Genomic DNA, 20589 nt, shown 5'->3' with positions numbered 1-20589 from the left:
AGGCTAGAAGAGTTACTGACTATAGGAGGTGAGAGATGGTAGAGCTGAAGGATCGTCAGCAACAGAGCCGGAGGGTGAGCTGCAGTTTCACTCACACCTGATATTGACGGCACAGGTTCTGGTTCTTTGCTGGATTCAGTTCTATCTAACCCTCTTGATAAAAACGATCCAGTGATGTCTGGGCCATAGCTCTTCTGTTCTCATCATAGATGACATGGTAGCACTGCATTGCATTCTGAAAGGCCGCTGCCTCCTGCGTGTACTGTTCTACGTTCAGGTCCTATGCCTCTAAAGTTAACAGTGACTCCTCAGATAAAGAAAATCTCCTTGCCATTTCCTGCTCCACTTGTAGAGGGTGCACACACGTGACAATGTATGCCGGACACGTGAGCTAACTTACGTGGTTGGACACGTGAATGTACGTTCGCATCTTTGAAAGTTCGCAACTTGAAGGTTCCTGGGGGCTTCCTATACAAGTAACATTATTGCTTGTGAGAAATACAGACGCTCACACACACAACCCTCATCCCAAAGGCCCATCGTATGAGATAAAACATGGTTCTCTAAACACACCTTAGGTCCCAGGGCAGTGCTGAAGGCAGCAGTACAGGCAACCCCTGTACTTGTGGCTGTCTCCCCCAGAGACTCTCAAGGTCCCTTTGATGAAGATCTTAGGCAGGGCTTCCAAGTCCTTCAGAGACTTTCTAGTCCTTTTAACCTCACATGACAGAGTCCAAATTTTTATCATCTTCCTTCCAAACGGCTCCTTTTCCCCATGCCAAACTGCTCCCAGCCCTGCTCTGCAATCTTTAAGTCCTGAATAATAGGAGGAGGTAAGAATCATACCCCGTGCTCTTGAGCCGAAGGCCTATCCTCGTACCAAGTCAAATGCAGACAAACAAAACCCAATGACCTCAAACATCTTGTACACTCTGACCCCAGAACAGCATTCCTTCCTGACTTGAAAGTACCATTGATAGTAGTCCTTTCCAGATAAAAATTGTTTTCTCACTTTTTAATAACATTTTTTTGTTTCTTAAAGTTTGCTTTATTATGTACCCATATCAGTATATCAGGGCTTCCCTGGTGGCTCAGAGGTAAAGAATCCGCCTGCAATGCAGGAGACCTGGGTCCATCCCTGGATTGGGAAGATGCCCTGGAGAAGGGAACAGCTACTCACTCCAATATTCTGGCCTGGAGAATTTCATGGACAGAGGAGTCTGGTGGGCTACAGTCCATGGGGTCACAAAGAGTCAACCCGACTGAGCAACTTTCACCATCACCATCGTCATCAGTGTATGTATATTTACATTCTCTAAAGAATTAATTATCTTCTCCCTTGACTCAAAGTACATCATAAAGTGGATCTCACAAGCTAGAGAAACACATTATAAGGCAACATAAGAATTCCAACCTAGGGACTTCCCTGGTGGTCCAGTGGTTAAGAATTTGCCTGCCAATGAAGGGTACACGGGTTCTATCCCTGGTCCCGGAACTAGGATCCCTCATGCCTCTGGGCAACTCAGCCTGGTTCACTGCAATCACTGAGCCAGTTTTCCTAGAGCTCGTGCTGGGCAACAAGAGAAGCCACCGCAATGAGAAGCCCATGCAGTCACAACTAGAGAGCAGCCCCCATTTGCTGCAACTAGAGAAAAGATCATGTGCAGAGGCACTCAGTGCAGCATTGAACACTCAGCACAGTCAAAAATAAATTTAAAAAAAAATAATTCCAACCTGTTGTTATTGTTCAAGAGTCAAACTCAACTAGCATCTTATTTCTAGTTCCAATGTGGCTACGTATCAGGGATGCGTGTGGTGCATTGTTAAAGTGCAAGAGTTTTACTTCAACCCCAGATTCAGTAGATCCAGGTAGTATTTGTATTTTTTATGAAGTCTCCAGGCCAGTGTGATGTTCAGCCACTGCTGAGAACCACCATGGTGGGTACTTTGGTGGGCAGACCAAATCCCTGATAACAAATCCAGCGGGTCCTAGCCCTAAAATAATAAGCTCACATCCCTCATTCCCCAAAACAAAACTCAAGTTCCAAGATGATGTTCAAAGTAAAAGGCTAAGCCAGAAACCCATTATAGCCATTTATTTCAGTGACAGCATTTTCCTACTTTCAGGAGCTCATCTAGATAAAGGACTAGGAGGTAAAAGCAAATGCAATTATACTTTGCCTCAGGAAAGAGCTCTGAATACTTTTCTATCATATTGCCAGAGATCGGGACTAGAATGTAAATCTGAGAAAATGCTATCAGAAGCCCCTTTTCATTAACAGAAATGGAAACAGGCATTTATATGCCACCAATAAAGAATCCATCTGCCAATGCAGGAGCCTCAGGTTCAATCCCTGGGTTGGGAAGATTCCCCTGGAGGAGGAACTGGCAGCCAGTTCCAGTATTCTTGCCTGGGATAACTCTATGGATAGAGGAGCCTGGCAGGCTACAGTCCATGGGGTCACAAAGAGGTAGACACGACTGAAGTGACTGAGCATGCACATGCACGCAGTAAATCAGTTGAAGGAGGAAAGGAGCTTGGAAGGGCCTGCATTGCAGTTATTAACTTTGGGCATCACCGCAGCTGGGGATGACTGGACCCCGCATGTTCCTGTCATCCACCTGGAGCAAAGGGAGGGAAGTGTAAAGCCTGGGAAGGGGCTTATCACACTAAACACTAAATCCTCACGTCTAGTGTTTGCTAAAGGGGAACAGAAGCCAAGCAGAGCCAGACATTTCTAAAAACACTGTCAGCTTTGGTGGATTTAAAATGTGAGAGTGTGAATCAGCGTATGAGTTGCTGTGTTTGTATGTGTCTGGGTTTACATAAATCTGGACACTGGGAATTGTTTTCATCTGGATGATCATTTCCAAGACAACAGTGATTTTAAATGGGAGGATTCCAGTAAGAAGTAGCACCCAAAGGGATTTCTCAGTGGCATTTGAGAGTTCTGTGAGTCCTTTCTCCCTAGTCTACTTTTGGGCTGTTGATCACCAACTTCTTTTCGGTTTACCAATTTCAGAAAATCTTCATTTGTGTCGAACAGTGGTGGCAGGAATAGTGCTGGCTATTAGAATCCATACTAGCTGAAAAAAGCAAAAAAAAAAAAAAAAAAAAGGATTCCATTTCCTGCCCTGTCAGAAAATACTTTATATTTGGGAGGGCCTGAGTCTCAAATTCTTCAGCTAGAATTTGAGAGTAATATTAATAATATCTCTTCAAATTCTTCACCAGGTTATAGGGAAAAGCATTTTATAATCATTAGAAAGTTATACAAATGGACGACACCATTAGTTTAAGCTTCTACATTTAAAATGTCTTATACATCATCCGTAATAGAAATGTCTGTTTATTACAGATGATGTTGGATTAAAGAGCTGTCATGAAGGATGTGATGTTTCAGTGTGAACTTCTCACTAAGCCAAAATTAAATGCACTGTTCTTCCAACACTCTGCGCCTTACATTTGGATTTATTCTTTAATTCTTTCTGGTTCCCACACTGTTCTACTCTCTTATTTCATTCATCTCCTATATAGGAGCTAAGAGGTAGAACCTTTCTTATCCAGTTTTCAGCCTTTTTAATGACTGTGCTGAAAGAAGGGCGACTTGATGACCTCACCTCCTACAAATCCATTATAGCCAGGAGATCAGCAGAATGTTTTCTATTATACGTGAAGTTCCCTGGGAAAGTGAAAGTCGAGGTCCTCTCCTCTGCTGTTCTCCATGTGACCTGCCAGTCACCAAGTCCTACTGAATGTGTCCTAAATATCTCTCAAGTCACTCCTTTAGCCTAAGACATCTTATTCTCACTCCTGAATCACAGAAGTATTCAGCTAACTAGACTCTGCCCTTGCTCTTGGGTTTTTAACCCTTATCCTCCTGCTACCCAGTCTTTCCTTCACTCAACATACAATCTGAAGCAATCTTGCCAAAATCTATTTAGATCAATTCCCTGCTTAAACCATGGATGGCACCCAGCTTTTCGGAAGAAAGCCATGTACTATCTAGACTTGACAAATAAGGCTTTCTAGATCGGACGCCTGTTTGCCTCTCACTTGTACTCAGCAATACTGAACTATTCCCACTTCCCAAATGCAACATATACCCTTTTTCAAGCTCCACACTTCTTTTTTTAGTGATTCTTTCTAATTATAATTGCCCTCCCTTCACTCTTTTCTATCTGAAAAATTGCTATTTATCTCTTAAAGCTCTGCCCCAGAGTCACCCTTTCTTTGATCACTCTTTAGAATCTTCCTAGATATAAACCACTATATCTAGCAGAACATACTTCATTATTGTATGTATTACACCAATTTATAATTACTTGTTGGAGACTTTGTTTCCCCTTCTATACTCTGAGCTTCTTAATGGCAAGGATCATGTGTTACTCATTTTTGGATCTCAAGAAGCTAGCAGTGCGTCTGATCAATTGCAGCCAAATTATAAATATTGCTTAAATAAATGAGTGGATGGAGTCTCAAAAGTGAAAACAATGCACAACCTGTAAAATCTGTGGGACTGAGTGCTAGGAAAAGAAACATCTGATGGGGCTTATCCCTTATTTATCATTGTTAGTTCTTTATGTTCTTTTGACATTGCTGCAATCTTCTGGTAAATTCCAAGGTAAACATCTCATCTACATGAATGAGCAACAAAAACCGATCAAATCAGGCCTGTTGGTGAGCCATGCACCTTGTGATATTAGTATTATCAGAGACAGGTTATTTTCCCCTTCATCTCCTCCATATGACTTCAGGCAGTTGTTGTTATACTTAAATTCACAAAAAGCCAAGCTTCTTGACAGTTTAAGAAGTGAAATTTTCTCTGTAAAGCGCTTCCTCCTTTCTCTGCTCAAAGTTTTGCTCTTCTTTCTTTCTAAACTGTTGAGAATATAGCCAGGCATTGTGTATTACAAGTTCCACTGATCAGAGTTAAATTGGAAACTCAGTTCAGTTCAGTTCAGTCGCTTAGTTGAGTCCAACTCTTTGCTACCCCATGAACCGCAGCACGCCAGGCCTCCCTGTCCATCACCAACTCCCAGAGTCCACCCAAACCCATGTCCATTGAGTTGGTGATGCCATCCAGCCATCTCATCCTCTGTCGTCCCCTTCTCCTCCTGCCCTCAACCTTTCCCAACATCAGTGTCTTTTCAAATGAGTCAGCTCTCTGCATCAGGTGGCCAAAATATTGGAGTTTCAGCTTCAACATGAGTCCCTCCAATGAACACCCAGGACTGATCTCCTTTAGGATGGACTGGTTGGATCTCCTTTGCAGTCCAAGGGATTTTCAAGAGTCTTCTCCAACACCACAGTTCAAAAGCATCAATTCTTCTGTGCCCAGCTTTCTTTATAGTCCTCTTCTCACATCCATACATGACCACTGGGAAAACCATAGCCTTGACTAGACAGACCTTTGTTGACAAAGGAATGTCTCTGCTTTTTAATATGCTATCAAGGTTGGTCATAACTTTCCTTCCAAGGAGCAAGCGTCTTTTAATTTCATGGCAGCAGTCACCATCCACAGTGATTTTGGAGCCCAGAAAAATAAGTCAGCCACTGTTTCCACTGTTTCCCCATCTATTTGCCATGAAGTGATGGGACCGGATGCCATGATCTTAGTTTTCTGAATGTTGAGCTTTAAGCCAACTTTTTCACTCTCCTCTTTCACTTTCATCAAGAGGGCCTTTAGTTCTTCTCCACTTTCTGCCATAAGGGTGGTGTCATCTGCATATCTGAAATGATTGATATTTTTCCCAGCAATCTTGATTCCAGCTTGTGCTTCCTCTAAGCAGCCTGATTCAAGAACTCACTTTGTCCATGAGTCCTTCCATGGAATCAGTATAAGCTGGAAACTGGTGTGCCCCATTTTTACTGTTTTCACTCTGATCAATGAGGAATAAATGAATATTCTCCATTTTATCTAGCAACACTGCTTCCCAAGAAACTCTGGGGATAGAATGAGGGGTATGCTATTTTTCCTTTTATATTTGTAATTATTTTCCAAGTTTTCCATTATTTCACACCAGTGGGTTTTTCTTTCTTTTCCTCATTAAGGTACACATTTTACTTAGAAGTGAGAATTAATACCTATTGTGTAACTAATGATGATTCTTTCATGAGTTAATTAACCAAAAAGGGGGTGAATAGACCAAAAGGTGACATCAGTGTAGTTTGCGTATATTTCACCTTCTGCTTTATAAGACAAGATTTTGATTTAAAATGCATGGTCTGTGGAGAAGGAAGTGGCAACCCACTCCAGTATCCTTGCCTGGAGAATCCCCCAGACAGAGGATCCTGGCTGCTGCAGTCCATGGGGTTCCAAAGAATCAGATACGACTTAGCAACTAAACAGCAACGTGTAATAAGATTAGTTTTTCATCATTGGGAAATGTTTTAACATCAGTTATCCACTCTCCAAAAAGAAGGATAACTGGAGCTTACAAAGAAATATGAGACATTTGTATTTAGCAGCTCTAATTATGAAATATAGTAGAGGCAAACACAGAAAGGAGAAAGACTTTACTGAATAGGACATGGAGCCCTGGAAGACATGAAGACAGTAAGCCAGCCCATACAAACATCAACTTTGGCATGGCAGAAGGTGCCAAAAAGATGTAATAGACAACTGGCAGAAAGTAACAATGCATGTGAATAAATACGTCATTTAAAAACAGTACTATGACGCAAAGCAGTCGGGGAAATAGGTGGTGCATACCAACAGATGTGTTGTGTTCAAAGAACTCGAATAAAGATAGTGTGTTAGGTTCTTAACTACATTGATCAGAAAATTACAAATTTATTACAGATCTTGACTCTCAGATGGATTAAAATCTAACCTGGTTAATATGCCATACCTTATCAGTGTGGAAAACAGGAGGCTGGTCATCATAACCCATGTTGATGTGTCTCCTCTGGTTTGGGGTGGCAATGTGGCATGACCTGTCCACTTTATAAACGTGTGTTCCTTTTCAAACAGTAATTCTAGATCTAGGAGTTTCATCCCACTGGAATAAATATAGAAGTGCAATTTTTTTTTAAATGCATGGTCTGAGATTATTTTTAAAATATAAAGTGGATTCACTCTTTTCAAATAATTAATCTCTGAAACTAATACAATTGGAATTTCACTCTTCTACGAGTCAGTTTTTGATAATATAATTGAAAGTCCATTTTGAGAAAAGAAAACTTATTCTTCCTTTCTCTCTCTTTTCTCTTTTTTTTTTTTTCTATTTTATTCATTTGTTCAATAAATACCAACTGGACATAGTTTTTGTTGATTGGATTTGGCTGGACTCTGTGAACAATTTTAAAATTTCAGTCATTGCCCCTAAAAACCTTCCAGAGACACACAAAAATTTAACTAGAAAAAGAGATGTCACAGATAGTACCAAGTGAGTAGTATGGGCAGTATTGCTGCCAGTCACCAGCCAGTCTTTACCTCCCTGACATTTTCAATCAGAGCTTGCTAGCCTGCCATCCTTTGTGATTTATTTTTAATGATTCTTTTCATCTCAATCCAACATATAGACAGATACAGGAACATATCCTGTTTTATCCCCTATCTACTACTTCAGCTCTACTTCTGAGCTCTTGAAATAAAAAATGAAAGCTATCCCCAGACTATTTTGTGAATGTCAGATTATTATCTACCTGCCTCCTCTGGAGAAAACGAGATGGGTTACATGAATCAGGAAGGGCATGTTTTTCTCCAGGCCTCTATATTTCAACCGTACCTGCACATTCAAAATCTCATAAAAAAGAAAATATTTGACTGTGTTCAGCACTGCATCGTTGGACTTCCCAGGTGGCTCAATGGTAAAGAATCCACCTGCCAATGCAGGAGAGACGGGTTCGATCCCTGGGGCGGGAAGATCCCCTAGAGAAAGAAATGGCAACCCACTCCAGTTCTTGCCTGGGAAATTCCATGGACAGAGTAGCCTGGTGGGCTACAGTCCATGGAGTCACAAAAGAGCTGGACACGACTTAGTATCTAAACAACACCACTGCGTCATTACCCAGTTGAAGAAACTTCATTAATAATTCTGTGCCTTTCCAATTATTATTCTGACCTTGGTTATATTATCACCCATTGTGAATGAATGTGCACTCATAACTCTGTGAAGTGAAAGTGTTAGTTGCTTAGTTGTGTCTGACTCTTTGTGACCGCGTGGACTATAGCCCACCAGGCTCCTCTGTCCATAGGATTCTCCAGGCAAGAATACTGGAGTGGGTTGCCATTCCCTTCAGGGAATCTTCCTGACCCAGGGTCTCCTCCACTGCAGGCAGATTCTTTACCATCTGAGCCACCAGGACAGTTGCCTTAACTCTGTAAGCCAAGGCTATTCCAGGCACTCCTTTTCCTGCCTGGCAATAGACAGATAATCCTTAACTCATAGAAGCAACTAGAGAGGCTGTTAGACCAGTTGGTCTGACATTCCATTTTGTTTCACCACCAGTGTTCTTTTACTCTCCAGTGAGTCACTTCACCCACAGCCCCTCGTCTTTTGAGCCGTCTGCCGCATTCACAGTGGACCCTCCATATCTGTGGGCTCCACACTGAGGATTTAACCAACTCCCATCAAAGGCAGATCCAGAGGGCCAAATGTGCAACACTGTTTTATGTAAGGGATTTGACCATTCAAGGATTTTGGTATTGGGGAAGCAGGGGAGGGGCTGGAACCAGTCCCCCTTCACTACCAAGGGAGGATTGTAGTTCCTTAAATTTAACCCCCAGGTAATCAACCTCTTGCATTCACTATTTTTTTTTCCACTACCATGACTATAATTACTTCACTGTGCTTTTATGCTTCCGTTTCTCCCTACTGGAGTGTAAGCCCCTTCAGGGCAGGAGCTGTGACTTCATCACTGTTGTATACCCAGAGTTGAGAGAGAGGCATAGCTGATTATGGGGGCTCAGAGGAAAGGCCCTAAACCCAGCCCATCAGAGAGAGTTTGGGAGAATTTCAGAGGAAAATACACCTAAGCTGAGACCTGTATGATGACTGAGACTTATCCATGTATAGAGTGAGGGAAGTTCAGACAGAAATAATACTGATAGCTTGAGAAAAATTCATATTTGAGAAAGAACAGGGTCCATTGAAAGACATGCAGAAAGATCAACTGTGCCTTCTTTTACCATGCCTGAATGCAAACATATATGCATATATCAGTGTATATATATTTGTGTGTATGAGAGAGGGAACTTTAGTTTTTAAAAGCTTAATTAGCTATAGCAAAAAATCAACTCCATCAACCTATAAAATGCTTACTATTTAGCCCAAAACTCTCTGTGGGGCTAAACATAATTTCCATTAACTTTCCCATAATTTTCTTTTTCTTAAGTCAAATTTTAATCTTTTAATCCTTTTGCTTCATTTTAACTGTCAGTGTTTTCATAGTATTTTTAAAATAATTCCATTACAGATAATGGTATGGTTAAGTAGAGACAGGTGAACCTAACTAGTACACAATGAAATTATTGTGTACTGAAAAACTGTTGCAGGTTCCCAACACTTCCATTAGAAATGAACGTTTGGAAAATGACCTGCTTCTAAATTGAGGTTTTGGGTACAGCTGGGTCAGGTTGCAACAGAATGTAGTGGAAAGTAGACTGGTCTTGGAGTCAAAATGTCTGTGCCATTTACTTTGCTAAGTCTACGAGACTCTCTCTCATCTTTTCTTGAATGGGATCTGTAGCATCTGCTCTAGGTTCTTTGCAGGCATTCTGCAAATTGATAGAGAAACTGTATGTGAAATGAATTATCTAACAGAATGATGGCAGAGGTTTATATTCAGTTAGAGCGCAAGGTGATCTTCTATTGTAGTTATTCGTGTATTAGAAAATTAAAACTTTATACTTCCTTCAACAACTGTAATGTTGTATATGGACAATATGTACAACCATTTAAGTAAGTCAAAGGAAAGCTATTCTTTTTAAATGCACAGTTTTCAGTAGTTTGTGTCTATGTTTGTAGCATGACTACAGCATGTGTGTTTATATAGAAATGGCTGCTTGACTCATTAACATGAGGCTAATACACATTGTAATTATTTTGTCTCATAGAATGATTGAAGATAGTGGGAAAAGAGGAAATACCATGGCAGAAAGAAGACAGCTCTTTGCAGAGATGAGTAAGTATGAAACTTTGAAGGAACACCCTACGGTGTCTATTGAATACTCAGGGAAAGACCTGGAAATAAATACTTAATTCTTATGGCATTTGTACTTTTCCTTAAAATCCTAAATTCTTTACAGAAAATGTACGTTTGGGAATTTTTTGCCTCCTCTTAGGTAAGAATTAAATTAGTTAATGAATCATCATAATTTGTTATTAGGACTGTATATCTTATATAAAAAAAAAGATTTGTGAACCTAAATATATATATACACACAGACACTTAATAAACACTATTTAGTATTGGCATTAATACGATCAACTACACTTCAAAGTCTATGTTCATTTCCCCACATTATCACAGAGGCTGGCACATTGCAGGCACTAGATAAAATTATTGAAATGAATCAGTGAATGACTTACTTGCAAAATGATATCATATGCTCATATGGGAAAGAGAAGTCAGGCATGATTACCAGACAAAACTAAAGCTATCATTTGAACTTCATGCCAGGGGAAGAAGCAGTCCTACAAACTAGTTTCTTAAAAGTGAAAGGGAAAGCAAAAGTTTAAAAGAGTTTGGAGGTGACCTGCTATACAATGAAAACCGAACCACTGACTCCAGTGGAGAACTCACTCAAGGTTGTTGGTTTATGTAAATACAAGATTGCTGTGTAAGTAATTAGGTGGTGGTATCTCCTTCTATACCATTTTTCTTATTCATAAGGAAGGAGAACTTGACATGAGCAGGGAGGAACTCACATCTCAAATTAAATGTTATAAAGAAAATAAGTATAGTTCTCTTATTGCCTTTTTATCTCTCATTCTCTGCATAAGGAATGAGGAAGAGCAGAAATGAGTTGTAAGCCTTTTACTTCAAGAAGGCAAGAGACAAAATTAGGTTTCTACTGGAGATTGGAACTGATTGGCAAGAATGAGGGTCGGGACAGATAAAGGAAAGCCCCAGATAATAAGATTCACATTTTTCTTTATCATTTCCCAATAATCTGGAGTCCCCAAGACAGCGTATGAACTAACAAAGAGGAAAGAAAATTAAAATTGATGTGGGGAATCTCAATCACACTCCTTGCTTTTTCCACTTTTAGAAACATGTCTGAAGTGCCTGTGACAGTTTCAGTCGTGACCTTCCAATATCCTGGGCTGTGTAGCTTCACTTCTGGCCTGACCAGTCACCTGGAACTGTGACCTCTGTTGATACGAATCTAACAGAGGAAGGAACCTAGTTGCTACCTGCCCATCTAAGCAAAATCCAGACTAGTACAGGTGGCTTCTTGTATCATAGCTTCTTAGACTGAAGAGGCAAGAGCCATATAGATCATAGTAGTAGTAGTGTTGGTTGCTCAGTCATGTCTGACTCTTTGCAACCCCATGGGCTGTAGCCTGCTAGGCTCCTTCTGTCCATGGAATTCTGCAGGTGAGAATACTGGAGTGGGTTGCCATTCCCTTCTCCAGGAGATCTTCCCAACGCAGGGATCAAACCCGGCCCGCCTGCATTGCAGGCAGCTTCTTTACTGTCTGAGCCACTAGAGAAGCCCTATGTATGTAGACCATGTGCCAGTGTTTTGTCAGAAAAAGAAAAAATATTAATATTTAACAAAGAAAAGCAATAAAGTCTTAGGAGAAACCTTTAAATTTATCATTGTTACATTAAAGACTGTATCAGCCAACAGACTGTAAGAATTATGAAAGTGTTCTTATGTCATGATTTTGAAAACATTTATCTGAATTTCAGTGCATTATGCCAGCTCCTCCTGCACCTGTTGTGGTGCCTGGTTCCGACAGACACATATGTCACAGACGTCTTTCGAATTAAAGTTGTCCAACTCAAAGAAAGATTGACATAAGTTTTATATCCATAGGGACAGAAAAGCTATAAATGTTTCAAGTAAGAGAGACCTAGGAAAATTGTGCATTTATTTCCCAAATTGTAATTTAAGCTTTCATAGAAACTTGTCAGAAGGTCATGCAGTATATCAAATCATTTTGAGTTCTCCTGATGAGTGATCAAAATAGTTAAGCAAGCCACACAGATATGTATCTTTCTTCCTTTCTTCCTCTCTTCAAAAGCAGGTAAATACGTCTGACTTGAACAATCCATTAGTGAGCATCATTTTCAGGTTAACACTAAATAGGACACACCTTCAGTAAGTGGGATTCTGCCAGATAAAACAATTGACTGATTTCCAAGAGAGCCATTGATTTTTTTTTTTTGAGACATTGATTTTGATAGATTGTCAGACAAAAGAAAAAGGTAACCTCATTGAGAATGTGTTAAATATTGAAAACTGTATGGGTCATCCCACCTCTATCAGCAGGACACCAAAGAAAGACAAGGAAACTATGATCAGAGAAGATTGACATTGAAACTTGGAAAGTAACTTCTTCCAGAATCTGTGATGTCTAGACAGAGAGCTTAAAAAATGGAGGAACTGGTTCAATCTGGCCAGCTAAGCATGACTCAGAAGCAGTGATTTTTCAGACATGGAAGAAGTAGTGATTTTTCATACAAGGAAGTAGTGATTTTTCAGACATGGAAGAAGTAGTGATTTTTCATACAAGGAAGTAGTGAATTTTTAAGACATGGAAGGAAAGTGCCCAAGAGATTTTTGGTTTTAGAAATTACAGATGTTACAAATGTAAAAAAAAAAAGGTGTTAAGAAGGCAGGGAAGACTTTTTTAAGACTCTTGCCAGAGGGGAGAGAAGTGGAACTCAGCTCTACCAGTACCAAATACAAGAGGGTTTCTAAACTCAGGGGTGAATCAAAGCAGACAGACTGGAAGATATCAGAGGGTCATTGTGGTCATTGACACACAGTAGTCATTGTCACAGTGAGAAAGTTAGGCGTCTACCCTCCCACACAGACTAGGAGATCTTCTTCAAGGTTTCATTTCCATGGTGTGGCTTCCAGTCCTTAAGAAAGGGGTGTGTGTGTGTGTGTGTGTGTGTGTGTGTGTTTCCTGTCACGCAGTCCTCAGTCGTGTCCAACTCCCTGAGATCCCGTGGACTGCAGCCTGTCAAGGCCCACTGTCCATGGAATTTTCCAGCCAAGAATATTGGAGTGGGTTGCCATTTCCTTCTCCATCGAAAAAGATATTTCTGGGCAAAACTGGCAAAAGCCTGGGAGGTTTACATCTTTCAAGGGACAAAGAATTTACAAAGGAAAGTTTTCTAAAGTAAATGCTCTAAGAAAAGAGAGATCAAAGACCTAGAGAAAAAAGAAACCTATCTAAAGGTTAGTCAAGCGGAGGGGAACCTGACAAAAACCAAAGAGCAGAGAACAGAGTAACAGTTGATCAGAAGGACAACTGATAAGAAATTTTGGCAAATTCAGGTGATTGTAGCACATACTTGTGTTAAACATCTACTCTGAGCTCATAGCCACAAGCGAGAGAGGCAAAAAAAAAAAGACAAAATTAAGAGTAGTATGGACTCACAAATAAGCCAAAAAACAAAACAAGAAAATCTCTGTGGCCACATACTTTGATTAAAGAAATTTGGGGCAAGTTGCCCTAAACTAAAATTTCCCCTCAGCATAATGCCCTAATTATCTGTTTACTTGGTAACTTAGATTAAAGTTAAAAAGGTTCCAGTTAAATGTAAATGTCGTTCTCACCTCGACCTTTTCCACCATCAGATAAGTTTATCAGCTCAAATAAATTTAACATACTGGCTTTTAGCAGAGTAAATTGTTTGCACTTGAAATCAAACTCCCTTTCTTCTCTTTTTCTGCTGAGGGCACATTTACTCTGCTTTTGTGTGACACTTACTTGTGAACATGTCTGTGTCAGCTTACTCACATAAATCCCTCCCTCGGGACAGACTCTGGACCTTTGCCTCCAAACCCATTCACCTCAGATGCTGAATCAATATTGATTTAAAAGCCTCACGGCACAAGATAGGTAGGTTTTAATGAGAGGGAAATGATTAAGAAACACTCACTCAAAAAATGGAAGGCCGCCTAATCTGATGACGAAAGTTCTGGGAAGAAAGCAGAGTCATAACCGCTGGGCTCTGAGTGAAGGCAGGACCAGAAACCAAAGGGAGGCAAATGGAGGAGCTCAACAAACACTGCGGAGTGGTTCAAAGACAGACACTCCTTCGGAGTGCTGACAGCACTCAGCTTGTGCATAGCTGGAATGGGGCCTAGAGCATGATTTTGCAATGTACACTATGAGTTTTAGGAAAAACAACTTCACAAATTCAGGAAAATGGCCTGAATGATCCCACTCCCATAGGCCATGGTGGATGCAGGGACTATTTTCACTTGCATCTTCATTTCTCATGCTCTTCAGCATCGTTGGGATGTCAAGTCCATGGGTCATCATCCTGGAATTGCCCCCCTTTTATGTCACCTCCGTAGCCTGGTCTCTTGATTCTTCTGATCTGTTTCTCTTTTTCTATCTCTTAGTAGCCTTCAGGCTCCCTGAAGCTCAGATTTTAACCAAAGTTTTGCATTTGACCAGTTCTCTCCCTGTACAGTGTGACTTCCCCCAAGGTTTCACCATTATTGTTATGGTTCTCAAGTGTTCGAGGAATGCTTCAAAACCACTTCCCATGTCTCAGAAACCAGCTTACCCAGAATAGTCAGTATGTGTCAGCTTCCCTGGTGGCTCAGTGGTAGAGAATCTACCTGCCAAGGCAGGAGACTCAGATTCAATCCCTGGGTCAGGAAGATACCCTGGAGAAGGAAATGGCACCCCACTACAGTGTTCTTGCCTGGGAAATCCCATGGACAGAGGAACCCATCAGGCTAAGGTTCATGGGATCGCAAATGGTCAGACATGATTTAGCAACTAAACAACAACAAGGTCGATGTCCCTGCCAGACTTGGCTCCTCACTGTCAAAGCTTCTGCTGATGAATCACCTCGAGGCGGGCCTACTGTTAGCTCCACTAACTCTTCATCATGACAAAGCCAACCAGCGTTCCACCATGGCTGCCACAGATTCCCAAAGTCACGCAGGCTTTGAACCATTACCGAGGGTGCTGTTAGAAGCAGGGAGGAAATTTCTAGCCCCAAACCTGGGCCCCATTTTGTCATTTAGAATGTGGAATATTCTTACTTGTGCACACAGTCTCCTTTTGGAAAAATATTCCCAGTCTTGGCAGTTAAGGCCTATTGATACATTTTATATGTTTGTCAAAAAATCTTGGAATATAGACCATATTAAGGAACTCCATATCTGTGTATCCACCTACCCCCGGGTACGTCCACTTGGACATCCCACAAGAACTCAAACTCTGTAAATTCAAAACCAAACCTTTCATCTTCACACATCTACACACCTCCTTGCTCGTACCTTAATTCAGTGAGGGCCACCCCATCCCATTGAGTTGTATAAGGTAGAAAGTTGAGCACTGTATTTGACCTCAAAACTCCTTTGCCTCCCCTCACCTGCTCTCTCTGCCCCTCTTTCTTTCTCTCCTCCTCCTCTTTCTCTCTCTCTCTTTCATACACACACCACACACATCCAGGCAATCATCAACCATGAAAAAGAGTTTAGACATGGGTTCTTAGGCTGCATCTTTATTCTTTAAGTATTTGTTGGGTGAGTTTGAAAAATGAGTAAGACATTTAAAAATTTGAATGATTTTATAAAAGGTTTTTTAAATGAGCTATGAAAATGTATAAAGCAAAACATATATGAATTGTGTGATACTGTTCAAAGTGTAATAAAGCTACAACCAAAAATAAGGTAATACAGACTGGCTAGCTGGATTACTGGGTAGATGGATGGAAGGAATGAAATAAGGTAACAGGAAGAAAGGGACAGAGGGGATGAGTGAGGAAAGGACAGGACAGAGGGAGGAAGGGAGGACAAAATGTCTCGTAGAGCTAAAGAAAGGAAAAAACAGGATTTGCAGAAGGTAACAGTGTAATCAATCATAATTTTTTAACTGCACCTTTATTTTCCTCTTTATTATTTTCTTCCAACTATGACCTGAGTGTGAAAGGTTTGAGATGTTTTAAGAGCATTATATTGCCTTAAATGATTTAGCTTTAATTTTTTTCTTATGAAAAGTTTTGAATATATACTGTTAAGTTCAGTTGCTCAGTCATGTCCGACTCTTTATGACCCCATGGACCGAAGCACACTGGGCCTCCCTGTCCATCACCAACTCCTGGAGTCCACCCAAACCCATGTCCACTGAGTCGATGATGCCATCCAACCATCTCATCCTCTGTTGTCCCCTTCTCCTCCCGCCTTAAATCTTTCCCAGCATCGGGTTCTTTTCAGATGAGTCAGTTCTTTCCATCAGGTGGCCAAACTATTGGAATTTCAGCTTCAGCATCAGTCCTTCCAATGAACATTCAGGACTGATTTCCTTTAGGATGGACTGGTTTGATCTCCTTGCAGTCCAAGGGACTCTTAAGAATCTTTTTCAGCACCACAGTTCAGAAGCATCAATTCTTCGGCACTCAGCCTTCTTTGTAGTCCAACTCTCACATTCATATATGACTACTGGAAAAACCATAGCTTTGCCTAGACAGACCTTTGTTGGCAAAGTAACGTCTCCGCTTTTTAATATGCTGTGTAGGTTGGTCATAGCTTTTCTTCTAAGAAGCAACCGTCTTTTAATTTCATGACTGCAGTCATCCCCTGCAGTGATTTTGGAACCCAAGAAAATAACATCTGTCACCGTTTCCATTGTTTTCCATCTATTTGCCATGAAGTGATGAGACTTAGTTTTCTGAATATTGAGTTTTAAGCCAACTTTTTCACTCTCCTCTTTGACTTTCATCAAGAGGTTCTTTAGTTCTTCTTCACTTTCTGCCATAAGGGTGGTGTCATCTGCAAATCTGAGGTTATTGATATTTCTCCAAGCAATCTTGATTCCAGCTTGTGTTTCATCCAGCCTGGCTTTTGACATGATGTACTCTGCACATAAGTTAAATAATCAGGGTGACAATATCCAGCCTTGACGTACTCCTTTCCCGATTTGGAACCAGTCTGTTTTTCCATGTCCAGTTCTAACTGTTGCTTCTTGACCTGCATTAGAGATTTCCCAAGAGGCAGGTAAGATGGTCTGGTGTTCCCACTTCTTTAAGAATTTTCCACAGTTTATTGTGATCCACGCAGTTAAAGGCTTTGGCATAGTCAATAAAGGAGGAGTTTTTGTGGAATTCTCTTGCTTTTTCTATGATCCAACAGATGTTGACAATTTGATCTCTGGTTCCTCTGGCTTTTCTAAAACCAGCTTGAACATCTGGAAGTTTATGGTTCATGTACTGTTGAAGCCTGGCTTGGAGGATTTTGAGCATTACTTTACTAGCATGTGAGATGAGTGCAACTGTGTGGTAGTCTGAATATTCTTTGGCGTTGCCTTTCTTTGGGATTGGAATGAGAACTGACATTTTCCAGTCCTGTGGCCACTGCTGAGTTTTCCAAATTTGCTGGCATATTGAATGCAGCACTTTCACAGCATCATCTCTTAGGATTTGAAACAGCTCAACTGGAATTCCATCACCTCTACTACCTTTGTTCATAGTGATGCTTCCTAAGGCCCACTTGACTTCGCATTCCAGGGTGTCTGGCTGTAGGTGAGTGATCACACCATCGTGGTTACCTGGGTCATGAAGATCTTTTTAGTATAGTTCTTTCATGTAATCTTGCCACCTCTTCTTAATATCTTCTGCTTCTGTTAGGTCCATATACAGAAGTAGATAAAACAGTATTCATCTCTACGTTAATTGTTTACTGCTTAGCCCCCACCATATAATTATGAAGCAAATCTAAGATATTATTTAGATGAGTCCGATCTCCATGGTTTAAAGAATTGGATACATGTATATATAAGGCTGAGCCCCTTTGCTGTTCACCTAAAACTATCACACCATTGTTAATCGGCTGTGAAAGTGAAAGTCTTAGTCGCTCAGTCATGTCTGACTCTTGGCGACCCCATGGACTGTAGCCCACGAGGCTCCTCTGTGTATGGAATTCTCCAGGCAAGAATACTGGAGTCTGTTGCCATTCCATTCTCCAGAGGATCTTCCCAACCCTGAGATGGAACCTGGGTTTCCTGCTTTGCAGGCAGATTCTTTACCATCTGAGCCACCAGGAAATATCTCAATACAAAATAAAAAGTTTTCTAAAAAGGAATCATATCCCCATGGTATAATAATAATGGAGAAAAGCACCATTATTTAATAAAGAGGCAAAAATACAGAGAGGGCTTTCCTTGTGGCTCAAGATTCCAGTAAAGAATCTGCCTGCAATGCAGGAGATCTGGGTTTGAGCACTGGGTTGGAAAGATCCCTTGGAGAAGGGAAAAGCTAATCCATTTCAGTATTCCAGCCTAGAGACTTCCATGGACTGTATAATCCATGGGTTCACAAAGAGTTGGATGTGACTGAGCAGCTTTTGCTTTCACTTTTTCAAAAATATAGAGAAGTGCAATACTTTGTTTTTTATTGCAGATGAAGAATTAGGTTCTTGAGAGTATAGAGTGATTTTGATGTAGGTTTCAAGATAAAATGGGTTGTTTTTTTTTCTCAGATCATGGACAAAATATAGTGGTAATCCTAGACATTTCAACATGCTAAGAATAAGGATTACTCTATTGATTTCATTTCCTTATTCATTTATTCAAATTCCATCCATTTTATAAATGAATTAAGTCAGCTTATTTCCCTTTTTATTAAGGTTACTAGACTGCTTGCTCAGGAAAATACCATAAGATAAAAATGAACCTTAATTTCAGCAAATACTGAAGGAAGTCTCAGGTTGTACGTGCGTTGGGGAAGTGTGAGCTGGATCACCGTACAATTATGTAGATGCGTAGGTGGAGTTGTGACCATATCTGGAGGAATAAGTAATGGATCCATCAACTTGGAGGACAGCCTCCAATTATATTCTGGAAGACTCTGTGACCCTGGACAGCTGTTTGATTTTAGACAATGGCTTGAACACAGAAGACATGTGACTACACCCAAGGTAGGCTATGAGTTTATAGGCTTTGAAGGAAAGATCACACATGTCAAAGTGAATTAAGTTCATGGTTTATTGGGCCAGCTACCAAGAAATTTCTTTTAAACAAGATGGGTAAATGGAGCAAGAACCTGTCCAGTCTGTCTCAGCAGCTTTTTTGAGGTCCAGAATCCGTGATGGATCCCGTGGTTGCCACTTACATGATCCCTGTGAGGCAGTGGGCTGCTGCATCTGAAAAGCTAAACTTCGTTGCTCACCACATCCCTTTTAATATTCAGGGCTTACATCCTCAGCCAGAAAGAAGGTTTACAAACTGAAGGCTTTGCCAGACCTCCAGACCCCTACCTGTTGCACTAAGCAGAGGGTCAGCTGCATCTACATGGTAATAGGCAAAGGAATCAGGGTATTCCTGACCCTAGGCATCATCTCTACACCCCTTTTACTGCATCCCAGGGAGTGGCACCTTTGCTGAATGCCCCGTAGGAACCCTATGAAAAGGAGCAGCAGAGGATCCAGGGTTTCTGTTCTTAGAGGATGAGGTCTCACTGGAACTAAGAAATTTAATTGTGTGCTGCATCACAGCTCTTTTAATCCTGGGGCTTGAATCATTATTTTTGAAGAACTTACATAAATTGTCTATGTACATAATGTCTTCTTTTAAAGGATTATTTACAGATATTGAGATTCTCTTAATTGTTGAACCAAACTGAGCATTGTTAAAAATACATCTTCATCCTGGGGAAAAAGACAGATTTAATGCTCATGTATTTCTGATTGTCTCTGTGTCTCTGCTTATCCTATATTCTAGAGAGTTCATTTCCCACGTGAGCCTCTCTGATTGACAGAAGACATGAAACTAGGAAGGTCCTTTGAAATGCCAGTGGCAAAATAAAAATTTGAGTATCATAAGGGTTAGAAATATGAACTTAAAAAGTAAAAGAAACTAAGCAGATTAAATGTGAAGTCCTACCTTTAGCCCCCAAATAAGCATTTAAACAGAAAAAATATGATTTAATAGAAGTGCTTATGATTTCAAAAGCCAGTTTTAATGAACTTCTAGCTTAAAAAAGCGAGAAGAATGAACCATCTATGGAAAAAAAATGGCATCAGTTACTTCCCTTATCAGTAGTGGTAACAATTGCTTTCTGTACAATCCACACAGGTAGGCAACAGCTGTGGCATTTGGGCTAATTTTGAGCTTCCCTGGTGGCCCAGACAGTGAAGAATCTGCCTGCAACATGGGAGACCTGGGCTCGATCCCTTAGTCAGGAAGATCCCCTGGAGAAGGGAATGGGTACCCACTCAAGTATTCTTGCCTGGAAAATTCCATGGATAGAGGAGCCTGGTGGGCCACAGTTCACCGAGTCACAAAGAGTCAGAAAAAAACTAAGTGACTAATGCTATCACTTCTACTTATCACTTTGGGTTAACTTCATATATCTCATTTCAAGGAGATATTAGACAGAACAGGATCACTGGAATGGGTAAGGGTCTCAAGTCCACGTCTGATGATAATGACAAT

The 20589-nt window shown here is 40.7% G+C and overlaps 1 protein-coding gene across 9 annotated transcripts in view; it reads left to right on the top strand.

Moving 5' to 3' along the window:
• The window catches only part of DTNA (dystrobrevin alpha), a 301171-nt gene that overhangs the window by 144347 nt on the left and 136235 nt on the right, over positions 1-20589 (top strand). For all 9 annotated transcript variants that reach the window (XM_065932380.1, XM_065932383.1, XM_065932382.1 and 6 more), the window contains exon 3: positions 10065-10132. In XM_065932380.1, coding sequence (XP_065788452.1) covers positions 10066-10132 — 67 coding nt within the window. In that variant the 5' untranslated portion in view covers position 10065. The remainder of the gene's footprint in view (positions 1-10064; positions 10133-20589) is intronic.

This window comes from Muntiacus reevesi, chromosome 4 (genome assembly GCF_963930625.1).
Source record: "Muntiacus reevesi chromosome 4, mMunRee1.1, whole genome shotgun sequence".
Taxonomy (NCBI): Eukaryota; Metazoa; Chordata; class Mammalia; order Artiodactyla; family Cervidae; genus Muntiacus; species Muntiacus reevesi.
Note: the sequence above shows the minus strand (reverse complement) of the source record. Positions and strands in the feature narration are given on the sequence as shown.